General features: G+C 35.4%; 1 protein-coding gene across 10 annotated transcripts in view; it reads left to right on the top strand.

Moving 5' to 3' along the window:
• The window catches only part of ADGRL2 (adhesion G protein-coupled receptor L2), a 228451-nt gene extending 212723 nt beyond the window's left edge, over positions 1-15728 (top strand). For 6 of the 10 annotated variants that reach the window (XM_036757027.1, XM_036757025.1, XM_036757028.1 and 3 more), the window contains 5 exons: positions 1391-1482; positions 3400-3568; positions 6627-6755; positions 7250-7346; positions 13098-15728. In XM_036757027.1, the coding sequence (XP_036612922.1) occupies positions 1391-1482; positions 3400-3568; positions 6627-6755; positions 7250-7346; positions 13098-13852 (1242 nt within the window). In that variant the 3' untranslated portion in view covers positions 13853-15728. Of the gene's footprint in view, positions 1-1390; positions 1483-3399; positions 3569-6626; positions 6756-7249; positions 7347-9501; positions 9631-9888; positions 9971-12320; positions 12478-13097 lie in introns of those variants that run through there. The other 4 variants (XM_036757031.1, XM_036757029.1, XM_036757032.1 and 1 more) reach the window with 3 other exon arrangements.
• Positions 15729-15959: the final 231 nt, after the last annotated feature.

The raw sequence follows: 15959 nt of genomic DNA, 5'->3' as shown, positions 1-15959 counted from the left end.
GTTGGACAGCCCTGCTGTAAGTTAAAGAAGAGTTGCTGATCTTCATTGATGGATTGCATTTTCATTTTCATAATGGCAATTCACAGGATCCGAGTCCTCAACCTTTCACCTTTCCCAGGTGGTCGTGTGTGTGTGTGTGTGTGTGTGTGTGTGTGTGTGTGTGTGTGTGTGTGTGTGAGAATTATGTTTAGGGTTTCATTTGAGAATCGAAGTCTTCCTTTCCTGGGTAAGAGGAATCGTTTATCAATTGAAAATATCTTTTTGCTGTCTTGTACGAGTTTTTAGTAGGACCAACCAGCAAGACCTAAAGTCACCCAACTTCTCATTTTCTTTATAAAATGGTGAATAATATTTGCATCACCCATCTTTCATAGTCATTCTTAGCATAATACCACTTGGTAAACATTAAAGTGCTATGTAGATCTTTTTAAGGTTTACAAAGTACTTTTTTCTAAAAGAAAAGAAAAAAAAAGATGTACCATCATTTCTCTGTCCAGACTCTTACCTTGCCCTTATTCACCTCTAAGAATCCCTAGCTCCATTCAAAGTTCAACCCAAATGCCACTTTCCATTTTGAAGCCTTGCCTGACTTGTCCAGCAACTAGTTTCCCTGCTCCTAATTAATTACCTTGTGTGTCTTTGTTGTATAGTTTGTATTATATGTGTACATGTAAACATAATTGAATGAACATGTCTTTGGGACAAAGACCAGTTCAGTTTTTCTTTGAATCAGGTCCTAACATAATACTTGGCACTGCTGTAGGTGCATAATAAACTAGATTGGTTTGTTGAATTATTCTCAGTGTTCTTCTTTTGATAGACTTTTATTTTTCTTGGTGTTAAGAATAGCATTCTGACAAAGTAGGTGGTCAGTGGCTTAATGAATATTTGTTGAATTGAAACAATATATGAAATTATATGCTACAATATGTAATACATTACTATATTACATATATAAATGTACGTATGCTGGATTACATGACCATCTGGCTTATTCAATGTGTGCACGTATTTACATATATGTGTATATTTGTATATATGTGTATCTGATTATATACACACGTATATAGTGGACTGTTGCACTTGGGATCGGATAATAAGCTCATTAAGGGTAGTTTTTTGAGGGTTTTTTTTTGTCTTTGTATCATGATAGGGTCTTAATAAGCTTGTTAATTAATTGACATGTACAGTCCATTTGTTGTAGTACACACAGATTCATCACAGTACAAGTGCTGAAAAATTGAACCAATCGTGTCCTAAGTATATGTGGTATATTTGATCTCTGCGCTTGCTTTGCTTCATCGGACCCCTGAAATCTATCTGCCAGATCTTCCTTATTCAGCCCCTCAATATGGAATAAACTTAATTTCATTCTTATCTGTTTTGACAGCTGAATCTTATCTTCTTGGTGATCACTCTGTGCAAAATGGTGAAGCACTCGAACACTTTGAAACCCGACTCTAGCAGGTTGGAAAACATTAAGTAAGTGTTCTGTGTTTAAGTTGGAATACAAATGATAAACTCATGATGACTGGAGGAAGTGATCCAGCACTAGGAACATGGAACGTTGTCTCCTAAAAATAATAGATATGAATAAGACTCCAACTTTATGGGTCTGCTTGGGTTATACTGTTGCCCTGTCACAGGCATTGGTCAAAATTAGATAATAATTCCCTACCTTGAGCTAGAGCCAAGAGGGGGAAAAAATTTTTTTTTCAGTGGCTCCATGGAAATTCCATAGCACTGTGGTAATTTCATTTGCATTTAAAATGCAGTTCAAAATGATGTTCCTGTTTGCATGGCTGATATGATTATGTAGAGTTTGTTTTGTTAAATGACTTTTTGATTTAAGGATTCTAAGCAGTTTCCCCTCCTAATCCTGTTCTCCTAAGAGAATTGACTCTATTACTATTGTTAACTTGAAGATTATCTGTTGTTTTCATGCTAATTAAACAAATGTTTACTTTATCTCAATGCTGAATTAAAAAAAACAGCAATATCCCTCTCAAAGAGAAAGGGGGGAACAGTATTATGTAATTAACAAGAAATTGATAGCTGTTGCTTCATTAAATCATCTTAAAGAAGCATTTGAAGAATATTATTTCGAATGGGAGGCTTTTTTATTTAAAGTCTGTGAAGGTATAATTCAAGTTGAATATCAGGCTTATGGAAAAGACTCCTTTTTTAAAAGATGCTTTTTTTTTTTAAATGGCAGATCTATAGTAAGGGTAACATTTAAAACTTAGATGTCTCAGATAGGTTAGTATCAGCTTCATTGCATGTTGCATGGTAAGAGAGAGAGCTAATCTTTAGCATCTCTCTCTCTTTTCTTCCTTTTCCTCTTTCTGTCTTCTCATCCACACCAGTAATTACCGTGTTTGTGATGGCTACTATAATACGGACTTACCTGGGTAAGGTAGACCCCTACATTAACAAATTTATGGCATGAATTATATTTTTGCAAACTCGGTCAATATCATGAATTACCCTTAATTTAATAATTAGTTTGGAAATAATCTAATTTGCTATAGTATTTTTTAACTATTATATGCCTTTATTTTTTTAAACTGCTTGCCTCTGCATTTTGAATTTCTTAATTTGACTGATTTATATAAATATATAAATGCTTTCTTATTAATTTCTATTTCAATTCTGTCTAATAATTTTGTTTCTCTTTTCTGCTTATAATGCTTTCTAGCTATGAAGATAATAAGCCATTTATCAAGTAAGATCATTAGTTAGCAATGGAATGCACTGACTTAAAATTCCCCTCATTCCGCCCTGTTCTCTATAATTCCTTTCTCCTTAAACTATTCATGATGAAATCTCTCTAAAATATTTTATTTTGTGGTCGTACTCATTTTTTTCTTTTGGTCACATTTCAGCCAGGCTTCCTCATGCTATAGATCTAAACTCTAGGTTCACCTGAGCTTAGGGGATCAGAGCCCCCAGTTTAGATGCTAGGCCTTTATCTGCCATATAACCTCTCTCTGTCCGTGTTACATTATTCAGTGTCCTCTGAAAGCACCACAGAGAAACCACACAGGGATAAGTGAAATCAAAGAATTCTCCATTTCCTTTTACTAAAGTTGTATTTAAAAAAAACAAAACAAAACCAATTAGGTCATTTGGGGGTTGTTTTACACCTTTGTGTTTAAAATACTTTTGACATCTTGTTCATTCTGGAAATTATGAAAAAGCCAAAACTGCTGATGCGGCTCTCACGGGAGGCTGAAGTTCTTAATCACTGAAAGGTTAAAGCCAAAGACTTGTTGAATTTGAATGTGAACATAGAAAAAGTCAACTGCAACTACTGAAATTAATGTAAATATTCATATGTTCACCCAGGTGTTTGCTGCCAGACCTGTTTGAAAAAAAAAATCCATTCTCTTCTTTCAGGTCCTGGGTCCTTGGTGCTTTTGCCCTTCTGTGTCTTCTTGGCCTCACCTGGTCCTTTGGGCTGCTTTTCATCAATGAGGAAACCGTTGTGATGGCTTATCTCTTCACCGTATTTAATGCCTTCCAGGGAGTGTTCATTTTCATCTTTCATTGTGCCCTTCAGAAGAAAGTAAGTAATGGAAAAATGCAAGAGGGCTTTTCTTAGATGGCCTACATTATGGGAGGGAAGGAGTAGATACGTGAGATAAAATTTAAATTAGAGTACAGTAACATTTGTGAACTAAAATATTTTCCTCACATTTTAGTATTATTAAAAGTACATGAATATTTGGGAAATTTAGGTGTCTTTACATGTAAAATAACCTTATGAACCAAGAAATGTTGAAGGCAAGTGTTAACCTGAAGGAAATAAACTTGTTTAGTTTCAATATTTTGTTGACTATTTCAATATAATAGGTTTTCATTGAAAACTCATGGATTCTGTGTGTTTAAAGACATTCTAAGAAAGCTTCTGAGGACTTTACTAGCTTGTCAGAGGGTCCAGGACAGAACAAAGGTCAAAAACCCTTCCTCGATGGGAAACACTATAGTGTGGTAGAGGAGGGTAATTCAGAGAGCCAGAAGAGAAAGCCAAGAAAGAAGGGAACACCCTGAAAGACACCACCAGTTTAAAAGCACCAGCTATGGAAATCAAGTCATTAGTTCGTGGTATCTCCAGACTGCTTGTAAAGGCCCAGAAATCCAATGGTACCTCACTTCTTTACATCTTCCTTGTGCTGATTTCATGTTAAGTGGAGTCAGCAAAAATGATTCAAAAATTCGTCAAGGATGAAAAACCTTAATCTGTATATGGCGAGGAGATGTAAACCTATAAGAATAGCCAAGCTGTTATTTAAGGTTGAAAGTTTTCCTGTCTGTCCCTGGCTATCACCCTGTCCCTGTCTGCATAACTAATGCAGTCTTTTTATTCTGTTATTACTAGTTGGTCACTAAATTGAACAGAGAAATAGAATTGTGAAAGTGAAAACTATTATGTTTTCAGTCCTGACAAGATGATAGTGTTGTTACTTCCATCAGTTTTGAACAAGCTATAATTTAGAGCTAATGACAGTGGAATGTGCAATGCTGACAGATAATGTACATTCGCAACAATATAGGCATTAGGCAAAACCAACCCTGGAGGTTGTTATTTGGGGAAAATACCATTGTGGTTGCTATTGTCCTGGTTATAGAGCAGTTAATACCTATTAATGCTTAGAAATTCTTCTTGAGGTATCCTAGATGATAAAATAACACAAAACTAAGCTTTTACGTTTTCTACAAGTTTAGCCTTGGCATAATTAACTTTGGATTTTAGGAGCTTTCTCTAATAATTGAGAGATCGAAGTATGTGGCATATCTTGTTGTAGCCACACTCTTCATTTGTGCCAGAACTCTTCTGTTCATATACATAGTGCAAGACCTGACAGGAAACTTCATTTCTGGGTCATGGGAACCTTCTTTTGCTCTTCTTTGGTATAAGCATGGTACCAAAGCTTTGTTGATACAATGCTTTATATCATTTTCAAAGAAAAATGTGAGAGGTTTATGAACAAAACTTATCAATGCATAGCATGTTTTTAGAATATTATTTCTGCAATCTATTAGGAAATTTACCCCTAAGTCTTTTGCTTTCTATTTCAACACTCCTACAAAGATGGTTTCTTATGAATCTGCTATAAAGTGACTCTGAGACCCATAGATCTTATTGCTTCGATGACTTGAAATCAAACCTTATTACTATTGGTAATAAGTATAATTAAATGTAACTAAGGAAAAAAAGACAAGAGACCATTAATTTAATAATAATTCTCTGTGAGGTTTTAAGTGACAATGTTAAAAGTTTAGGACTGTTAAATGAACATAGCCTTGTGGGAAAAAAAAAAAGGAGTGGTGGGTTTTTTTGTTTGTTTGTTTTGTTTTGTTTTTTATATCTTGTTAACTTATGTCATTTGCCTCCTTTGTTCCATCATTCAAAGAAACAACTATTAAGAACTTTCTGTGTCCTTTGCTTGGAAGTCATACTCTTGTTTAGCACTGAAATACTTGACTCCCCAAAACTGGTTCTGAGTTACCATACCATATACATTCAGGTGCTGTTTTGACAGTGATCTCTCTTTAAATTCATGTCCCACAGTTCCAGGCGTGGCCATTTAAATCACTAGTGATTATAGACTTTTCTTAATAAACTTCACTGTGCAGTCTAATGACTTTCTGATCAGTTCATTCATCAGGGCTTTAGAGAAAGAGAGAGATTATATGGTAACCCCCTTTAGCATGTATATATATATTGCTTTAATAGATTTTTTTGTTGTTGTGTGCTAATGAGGAGAATCATCTCCACATTTCTTCACTAAATGTTAAAGCTGGTAGTGTCAAAAAATGAAGAAAGCATTCCAATCAAATGAATGCAAATTTACCAAAGCATGTGCCCTCTTTATTCTTTCCAGAGTAGTTTCATCATTAAAAAGAGGAGATTACCTGAAAAACTCTGCAAATGCATAAGCCCTAGAGCAAAGAGATTTATTTGTTGACCTGAAGTGGGGGAATCTAAAGATTGTGAAACTTTAAATGACTGAATTGCTGGCTACCTGAAAAGGGAAACCCTAAGTTTGAATTTCATTCATCCTAGAGAGAAGTTTTCTTAGCATGTAAAAATAGCAAATAGTTAGGTAAACTTGACAGTAAGGTCAACTTTTGCAAAGAAATTTTTTTTAAAGACAATAATAATTATATTAGTGAGTGGAGCTGTTGACTGTTTGTTAGGTTGACTGGTATTGAGGCTGCATTAGCATGTCAAATGTAGTTAATTTGCTTAATAGATGTCTATTTTCCTAAAGTGGTTTTCTATAAGCTTATCATCTTGTAGAAAATTAAATGTATTTTATATTTAAGTATATATTAAATATATCTATTGTCTTTCCCATTATGATATAAACTCTTTGAGGAAAGGGACTCTTTAAAAAATCAACTCTATCTTGTATATATCTAGTTTTTTGCATGTTATCTCCCCAATTAGAATGTTATCTCCTTGAGGGCAGGGACTGTTTTGTGTTTTGTTTTGCTTTGTTTTTCATTTACTTTTATCCCTAGCATTTATCCCAGTGCCTGACACATAGTAAATATTTAGTAAATGTTTATTGACTGACTGACTCTTAGATCAATTGTACCATTTTATTCAACTGCAGGTACGCAAGGAGTATGGCAAATGCTTTCGACATTCTTATTGCTGTGGTGGGTTACCGACTGAGAGTCCCCACAGTTCAGTGAAGGCATCAACCACGAGAACTAGCGCCCGATACTCCTCTGGCACACAGGTAACAAAGAGTTTGACAGCATCTTTTAATTAACCTTATTTATAGAAAGCCTACTGAGACATGTTCTGTTCAGATGCACTAATTGTCTTCTCATTATAATGATCTAGATGGCAAATACTTGGTGTTTTTTTTTCCCTTACGTTTTGGTTGTTATGTGCATTTTAAATATTCCTTTAAGGTTTTCTTTTTAAAATTTTTTCCTTATACAAACACCAATTTCCTATTATTGTGACAATAGGTTATGACAAAGAAATTGAAGTGTCTTTTATCCATTTGGAAATCAGTAGCTTGAGTTTCTCACAATGTACAAGCATATACTTTCTTAAATTTGAACTCAGAAGCAACATAGATGTTTAACAGTGGCAACAGATAACCCCCAAAGGATCAGGATGAGGGAACAACCAGTGTGTGTTCCTAGTGGGGCTGCGCTCAAGCAAACAATCTGCATGGAACTTAAAATATAATATCTGTGTCTTCTTGCTTTCCATCAACAGAGTCGTATAAGAAGGATGTGGAATGACACTGTGAGAAAACAGTCAGAATCTTCCTTTATCTCAGGTGACATCAATAGCACTTCAACGCTTAATCAAGGTCAGTTACTAGGAACGGTTTCAATTTGAGAATAGTGAAATTTTGTAGTATTTGTTGGTTTAAAAGAATCTTGTCTTGGAGGAAACTTGTAAACAATATTTTTTTTTTCTCTTAAGAAAGCCATTTTCATGTTGTATAAGATGTAAAAATCCTGTTCGGTCAACTTGTCTCAATCCTTGAGGTTCATTTCATGGAAAGCACATTTAAATAACCTCCATCAGTAATTTAAATCAAAAGCAAGAGCATAATTCCAGACTGTTAAAAACATTAATGAGACCAATGCTGAAACAAATCATTGAGAACCTAAGTTCAAATGACGTTTTCCCAGTGAAATCAAATTGACATCCTCTCTAACCAAGAGACATTTATAAAAGTTTTCCTTCTAAAATATTGATGTAATTAACATAATTACTATTCCCACTAAACAATGTCAACTTTTACAATGACAATTCTAATTAGTGAAGTACTTACTATTTGAACATTTCTTTCAAAAACCAAAACTTAAATGTTAACAACAGAGCTGCAGTAAATCCTGCCTGATATGGAATAAAATTAAAATACATGAGACAGTACATGAAACTATTTTTTTTTTCTGTTTGAGTTGGTATTTCTGCATTCGTCTAGATTGCAACTTTAGGAAATTATGGCATAAATCAATCTAATTGTTACTTAAATTAAGCCACTATCAAATAAGATTAGCATAATCTGTCAATAAAGGAATTCTCTACTGAACTCTAAACATTTCTCCTATCTAGAATAAAATAACTCCAGTAGGATAAAAGCATAAATATTTAAAATATAATATCTTTTTTGCTTTTGCCTGAATGAAAGCCTAATAAATTTATATTTAGCATGAAAATTCAGGTGACATTTTCACTCTCTTTGGATGTGTAAAATATCCAGGTAATACCAATTTTGCTGCAATACAGTGCATTGGAAAACAACTAAGTTGTATTTTATCTCAATGAGGTGCCCGAACTAATGTATTCAAGAAGGGGCATGAGTATGATTTTTGTCACTATTTTGTCAAGTCTTTCCATTAATCTTTGGGGGAGAGGGACAAGGGGAGGGTGGAAGGTTAGGCATACCTTGTGAACTAAGGCCAACTGGAGGTCGGCTGTGGTTTTAAACTAAACTAGCCATGTTAAAATCATATGTCAGAAAGTACTGGAAGGTTTGTAAATGGTGAGTTAAAATGAGTAGGATATATGTTTATTATGCTTGTTAATGTTTAATCAGTCAAAGTAGCTATCTTAAAGGGAACGAGGTATTCACATATTTATTTTGGAAAAAATGTCAGCATGAGCCTCCTAGTGCATATGTGGGAATGGTCTAATCCATCCAAATAGAAGCATTGAGGTTTGTTTCTCTGCATGTGTGCTTGGGCTTATACTAAGAGAGAAGCTTTTTGCAGAGTATGTTCGTACCTCTTCTTGTTGGTAAAAGTTGGTTTTCCTCTTCCCTTTTGCCTGAGTTTGTATTAACACAGATGTTTCCATAAGGGATAAACCCCACACCTGTAAATTCATAAAGTTTGAAATTCCCCATTCAGGGCCCTCAGTGGTTAAAGTTTTTAATATGAAGCAGTAACATCTTGAAACACGGCGCTGATCCCTCTGCATTCAGTTACCACTCTTGTTTATCTGGGGCTTTGTATAAATTAGTAAATGTCATTTTTCGCAGGTGTTTACTTTGGGGATTTAGAAAGCACCTGTGGATTGCCAACAAAGCGACCCTCTCCTTTTCTCCTTCAGATTACTAGTTCAAATACAATCAGGAAGTCACTTAAGAATGTCATTTGACAACTTAACCCACAGAGATGCCATGCAGTATATACACCACACTTGGAGTTAGTGAGGCCGGGCCTGGGTTCAAGACCCACTTCTTACACTTCCTCAATTTTTGACCAAAAGCAAGTCACTTAAAACTACTTCAGGTCTGTTTCTTCAGCTGTTAAACGAGTTCCCAAAAGCCTCTAGAACCTACCCCGGGGTTATTAAATGAGCTAATGTGTGTGAAGCGCTTTGCCAACTTCAAAGCGCTATATAAATAAATAATGGTTGTTATTTATCAATACAGAAAGATGCTTTAATGAAGCTGTCTGGCCAAAATAAGAGAACTGATGGTTTTTTTTTTTTCTGTTTCTTTGCTTTAGGGATGACTGGCAATTACCTACTAACAAACCCTCTTCTTCGACCCCACGGCACTAACAATCCCTATAACACATTGCTCGCTGAAACAGTTGTATGTAATGCCCCTTCTGCTCCTGTATTTAACTCACCAGGTGTGCTTATACTTACTGAATAGAACTAGTTTTGTTTTGTTTTTTTTGCTCCTAAACAAAAACTTCCTTTCTTGCTTTTTTTTCCCCTTTTCTGAGATAGAAACTCAAGTTTTCATATCCTTAGAATGCATTCTGAATTTTTCAGTCTTGAGAAACATTATGGTATTGCCTGTGCCAGGCTTCTAAAACTGCACTATATTATAGTAATGCCTGAGTCATAGGAATATTTACCAATCCTTATCCATGTTTTTAACGCAGGTGGCATAAATCTTAATATACTATTACAGGACTGACATCACATGGTCCGAGAGCCCATCTTCAAGATATATATCACTTAGAGGTATCATGTCTATGTAATATAAGGTTCAGTTGACTCTAAAGCTTGCTGAGAAAAATCTGCTTATGGAGCTGAGTAGATGATAAAGGCAATTTGGATGCCAAGGTGTGGGAAACCACATCGGGCATTGAGGATAAACAAACTATAGTATAGTGCAGCTTTATGTTAGTTTTGTTGTTGCTGTTTTGTTGATGTTTATGTTATTGTTGTTTTCCTTAGGAAAACTTTTTTGATTTTTTGCTGAAAGTTAATATTAGAACAGTTTAGATGTACTCGGGGTGGAGGGGGTGGGGTTGTCACTAACTCACTTTCTATTATTACTGTATGTATTTTCCAGTAATTGCTTTTTTCTAACTTGCAGAATAAGCCATAACTTTAATGTATCTGTTTAGTCAGGGTTTTGTTGAAAGTTAAAATATAATTGCCACTAGTATGATGATTCAAGCTTAATATTTGCAGATGTAGAAAACACAAAACTTTGTTTCCGTTTTTCTTTCAAGTCGCTTTTTTAACTTAACTGCAGTTTCTATTTTCATTCTCTTGTTTTCTTACTTTTCCTTACGCTTTCCTCTAGCAACCTACAGAGAGACAAGTATGGGAGTAAAACTTAACTTTGCCTATCAAATGTAAATTTTTTCAGCATGATTTTTAATGGGCACAATTAAAACATTACTAGCAGTCATGAAGTAGACTCAGCGGGCAAGTGGTTCACAATTTGCAACTAAAAATGATCCCAAATTCAAACAGTACTACTGTACTGTACTGCCTTTTTCTTGATAATAAAAGGTCTGTAGCAAATGCTGATGATAATTGAGGATATTCAATGCTGAAATAATTTGCTGCTTAAAACTGAAGTACCGCCAAGCAAAAAAAATGCTTAATAATTTACTTATCATTTCTACATTCCCACAGTAATCTTGCTACAGGCTATGGAAAAGACTTCAAGTGAATTACCTGAACTCGGGCAGAAAATGTTGCCTCTTCAAAACCAGTCAAAATGTGCTTAAATCTGCAGTATATCATAGAAAACACCTCTTGTATGATCCAGCTTAATAGTGTATCTACTTAGCAAAAATGAAAAGAAAAAAATATGAAAAGAAAAGGCCTCCCTAGAGGATGTGAATACTAGCGTGTGGTCCATGTGTCACTTATCACTTTTGAATGCCACATGTTTTGGTATTGGTAAATCTTATAGGAAAAATTAATTTAAAGGATATGTGAAATTTCAGAACTATGAAAATCTAATCAGAACTAAAAATGGGCAGGTTTTGCTCTCATCTTGTTTGATTTATTATATGTGGATCATGCAATTATATAGAATTATTTGCAAATTTTCCTAATGTTAACATTAGTCCAGCAGTATTCCAATCATTTTAAGACCATGAGAAACTTAATCCCTTTTGTCCCCCTGGTCTTCTCTTAACAACAATGGAAAGATCCTTTTGATTAAAGAAATATTGAGTTTTCTAGGATAATCTGCAGCTTTAAGGGTAGAAAGAGGGCAAAAAAAAAGAAAATTACCTATTTTTTTTTTATCAATTAAAGATATTTCTTATACTCCTCCAAGCCTTGCATATAATGCAGCAGCCTCTCACAGTGGTCAGTTTCATTCCAATAACATCACTTCATTTTTTTTTCCAGACATATATGTAGCCAAGTGATTTTTCTAGGAATTGACCTAATAATAACCTAGGTTCCATGGTGCAGACCTTTTAGTTTGTCCGCCCCCCCCCCCCCCAAAAAAAATTTTTTTTTGTTTCTTTGCCTGGGAAGCACTGTGACGTTGTAGTTTACATGTTTATGTGTCTGTAGAGAAAATAAAACTCTTATCCAATGAGAGCATGTTACCATAATTTTTTCTTTTTCCTTCTTAAACCTTTTTTTCATATCTTCAGCAAACTTACCCAATTTGTCATTCTTTCAGAAGCTAAAGTTAGCCAAGGCTGACACCCTTTTCCCATTCCACAGCTGATATTTATTCTTTGGTTTAATTTCGGTGACCCATACTTACAGAAATTCCTAACATTTCTGCATCTGACCTCCATGCCCATGGTATCTGTGGGCCTTACTCTTAATTGCCTTGTGCTGGCTCATTCAGTGCTGTCACTGTGACTGATGCGGACTGCAGGGTTGCAGGCAAACTTTGACCTTTAGAAGCCTGAGGCCATTACTGGTAGAGAGAATATTAGTGCCAAAAAAAAAAAAAATTACATTAAGTGGAAATAAAAAAAAAAAAAGGCTGCTATTGCTGGTAATTTAATTTGCTGAACCCTTGCTCTGACTAAGTTGCTGAGAAGCTTAGAAATTCTTCATCATGTTACAATAAATCATTTTACTTTCTTTTATATATCAGCTACTCTTAGGCCAGATAGCCTGAGCAGACAGACATGATGTGAGTTGTCCAAAGTGAGTCATTCCACCTGTTGTCTATCGTGTTGTTGGATGGTGCTTGTGGGCCCTGGTCCCATTAGTGTGAGAGATGGCTGTCCTTGTTTAACATGAATTCTTTGTATTTGTCCATTTTTTTCATTCTTTCCTTTATCTCATCTCCAGAAAAAAAAAAAAAAAGGAAATGTTAGAAACATCGTTTAAAGTAGTTGCTTGCAAGTTATGTGGGTTTATGTTGTACATTTGCCTTTGGTTTTTTTGTATGTGACTTATTCCTTTTTGATTTAGTGTTGTTTAGGACAAATCCTGTCAATTTTATTTTTAGAAACCATGGTGTTGTACTTAAAAACGTAACTGTCACAAAAGAATTGCTTTGCATTACATATGCAAGGGCATGGAGTGAAGAGTTCCTTGGTAAAGGATCAATGAATTGACACAGAAATTTAATAACTGTTGTTTCCCCTGAAATTGATTAACTAAGATTCCATTCCATCCCCACCCCCACCTTCCCTGAGAAATCAGTATTATTCCTTAACACCTTTTTCCTATCACATAAGGGGTACAACGTAGGCTTCCAATGGGAAATGCTGGAAAACTTGCCACATCTCAAGCATTGGCTTACAAATATTACTTTGTCCTGAACTACATTAAAAAAGTCTTGTACAAAAAAAAAAAAAGAGAGACATCACATAAGAAGGGGGGACATTGTCAGTTAACCCAGAATCTCCTTTTTCTCTTCCAGGACATTCACTGAACAATGCCAGGGATACAAGTGCTATGGATACTCTACCGCTAAATGGTAACTTCAATAACAGCTACTCACTGCGTAACGGGGACTACAGTGAGAGTGTACAAGTTGTAGATTGTGGACTCAGCCTGAATGATACCGCTTTTGAGAAAATGATCATTTCGGAATTAGTGCACAACAACTTGCGAGGCAGCGGCAAGAATCACAACCTGGAGCGCACGCTCCCTGCCAAGCCCGTGATCGGAGGCAGCAGCAGCGAAGATGATGCTATCGTGGCAGATGCCTCATCTTTAATGCATAGTGACAACCCGGGACTAGAGCTGCACCACCGGGAACTCGAGGCCCCTCTCATTCCTCAGCGGACTCACTCCCTTCTGTACCAACCACAGAAGAAAGTGAAGACCGAGGGAACTGACAGCTACGTCTCGCAGCTGACGGCGGACACGGAGGACCACCTACAGTCCCCCAACAGAGACTCTCTTTACACAAGCATGCCCAACCTTAGAGACTCTCCATACCCAGAGAGCAGCCCCGATGTGGAAGAAGACCTCTCTCCCTCCAGGAGGAGCGAGAATGAGGACATTTACTATAAAAGCATGCCAAACCTGGGAGCTGGCCATCAGCTTCAAATGTACTACCAGATCAGCAGGGGAAACAGTGATGGTTACATCATTCCCATTAACAAAGAAGGGTGTATCCCAGAAGGAGATGTTAGGGAAGGACAAATGCAATTAGTAACAAGTCTTTAGTAGTATAGCAAAGAAATTCTAAGGGCCACATGCAAGTATTTAAAACAAAAAAAAAAAGAAAAAAAAGACTCACTTGGCCCTGTCCACCTCCCTCCAGTCTGCTTGAAGAGACAACCTCTGTTGACCTGTGGTTCTCCGGTGAGAGAGAGATTACTGGACCTTGCAGTTCTGTGAATTTTTATATAACATACAAAAAAAAATAAAAAAAGACTTTGTATATACACAGAGTATACTAAAATGAATTATTTGTTACAAAGAAAAGAGATACCAACGAGGTATTTTAAAGATTTCTTCTGCTGCTGAGTTCATAGAAATTGAGAAAGAAGCGAATCAAATCTCCCCCAGCCATTTTACTGCAGCAGTCTCTGAACTAACTTTGTAAATATGGCTGCACCATTTTTGTAGGCCTGCATTGTATTATATACAAGGCGTAGGCTTTAAAATCCTGTGGGACAAATTTACTGTACCTTACCGTTTCTGACGAGACTTGGAAAAGCAGGAGAGAGATTCTGCATTCGCGTGCAGTCCACTGCAAATCTTTCCCATTAAGGCAAAGATTGAAAACATGTCTAACCACTAGCAATCAAGCCACAGGCCTTATTTCATATATTTCCTCAACTGTACAATGAACTGTTCTCATGAGAAAAAAAATGGCTAAAGAAATTATATTTTGTTCTATTGCTAGGGTAAAATGAAATACATTTGTGTCCAACTGAAATATAATTGTCATTAAAAATAATTTTAAAGAGTTTGGAGAAAATATTGTGAAAAGCTCTTGGTTGCACATATGTTATAAAATGTTTTTCTTACACTTTGTCATAGTAGTATGTTTAAAAAAAAAAAGACAAGTTCTACTCATTTTCACTTATTTTCCACTGTAAACAGTGTTCTGCTTTGACAAGTTAGTCTTTATTCTTACATTTAAATTTCTTATTGCCAAAAGAACATATTTTATGGGGAGAAATCTCTTTGAAGCCAGTTATGCCATGCCTTGCACAAATTTGGTGAAATCTAGGAAAAAAAAGATTGTATGTCATTCCCTCTGTTCATTCTTGCACAGGGGGCAGAGAGGGCACTGGACACTTCTCACAAACTTTCTAGTGAACAAAAGGTGCCTGTCCTTTTTTTAAAAAAATAAAATAAAACATAAATATTACTCTTCCATATTCCTTCTGCCTATATTTAGTAATTAATTTATTTTATGATAAAGTTCTAATGAAATGTAAATTGTTTCAGCAAAATTCTGCTTTTCTTTTCATCCCTTTGTGTAAACCTGTTAATAATGAGCCCGTCACTAATATCCAATGTAAAGTTTAACACCTGTTTGACAGTAAATAAATGTGAATTTTTTCAAGTAGTTAATGTGCATTATTACATATCACATATAATTGGCATTAATTAGCACACTGGCCCATTTTTTAGAAAAAGCCCTTGAATATTACTCTCATTCATGAATTTTCCTATATCAGTAAGTGACATGATTTCAGCTGCTTATATGGTATCTAGAAACTAAAGTGTATTTTTCTTCTAGTTGTCACTACAAATGACTCAAATCAATTCTATTTGGAAAAATTATGAGATGCACTTGCATTTACATAACTGTTGTTTGTTTTTTGTTGGTTTGGTTTTGTTTTTTTTTAAACTGGACTCAGCACCAATACTAAAAAGATGAAGGGTTGCAAACTCTACATTTGGCTGCCTGTAATTGTCGTTCTTAAATACAAAATTATCAGCAATGGAGAAGAGGAATTCTTAAAACAAACTTTTAAAGTCTCAGCACTCTGTGGGTGCGATTTTGCTCTGATGGAAAAATGTCATTCACAAGTTCAACAATTATATAATTGAATCTCAGCAATAAAGGTTTTTCCTGACTAAACCTGTGAGCATTTAGACTGAATTCCTCTCAAACTAAATGATTCTCTTTAGTCCTTCCACTAACTTAGAAACCGATTCTATCTGTACAAGATCTGCCTTAGGCATTTAAAAAGAGTTTTAGAAGGTGAGAGGCAATGTGGCATATTATATAGCAAATTGGTTGGGAGTCAGGAAGACTTAGGTTGACACACACTCTCTGTTTGACACTGGACCAACCCCAATCTCTCAGAGT

Source organism: Trichosurus vulpecula, chromosome 4 (genome assembly GCF_011100635.1).
Source record: "Trichosurus vulpecula isolate mTriVul1 chromosome 4, mTriVul1.pri, whole genome shotgun sequence".
Lineage (NCBI taxonomy): Eukaryota > Metazoa > Chordata > Mammalia > Diprotodontia > Phalangeridae > Trichosurus > Trichosurus vulpecula.
Note: the sequence above shows the minus strand (reverse complement) of the source record. Positions and strands in the feature narration are given on the sequence as shown.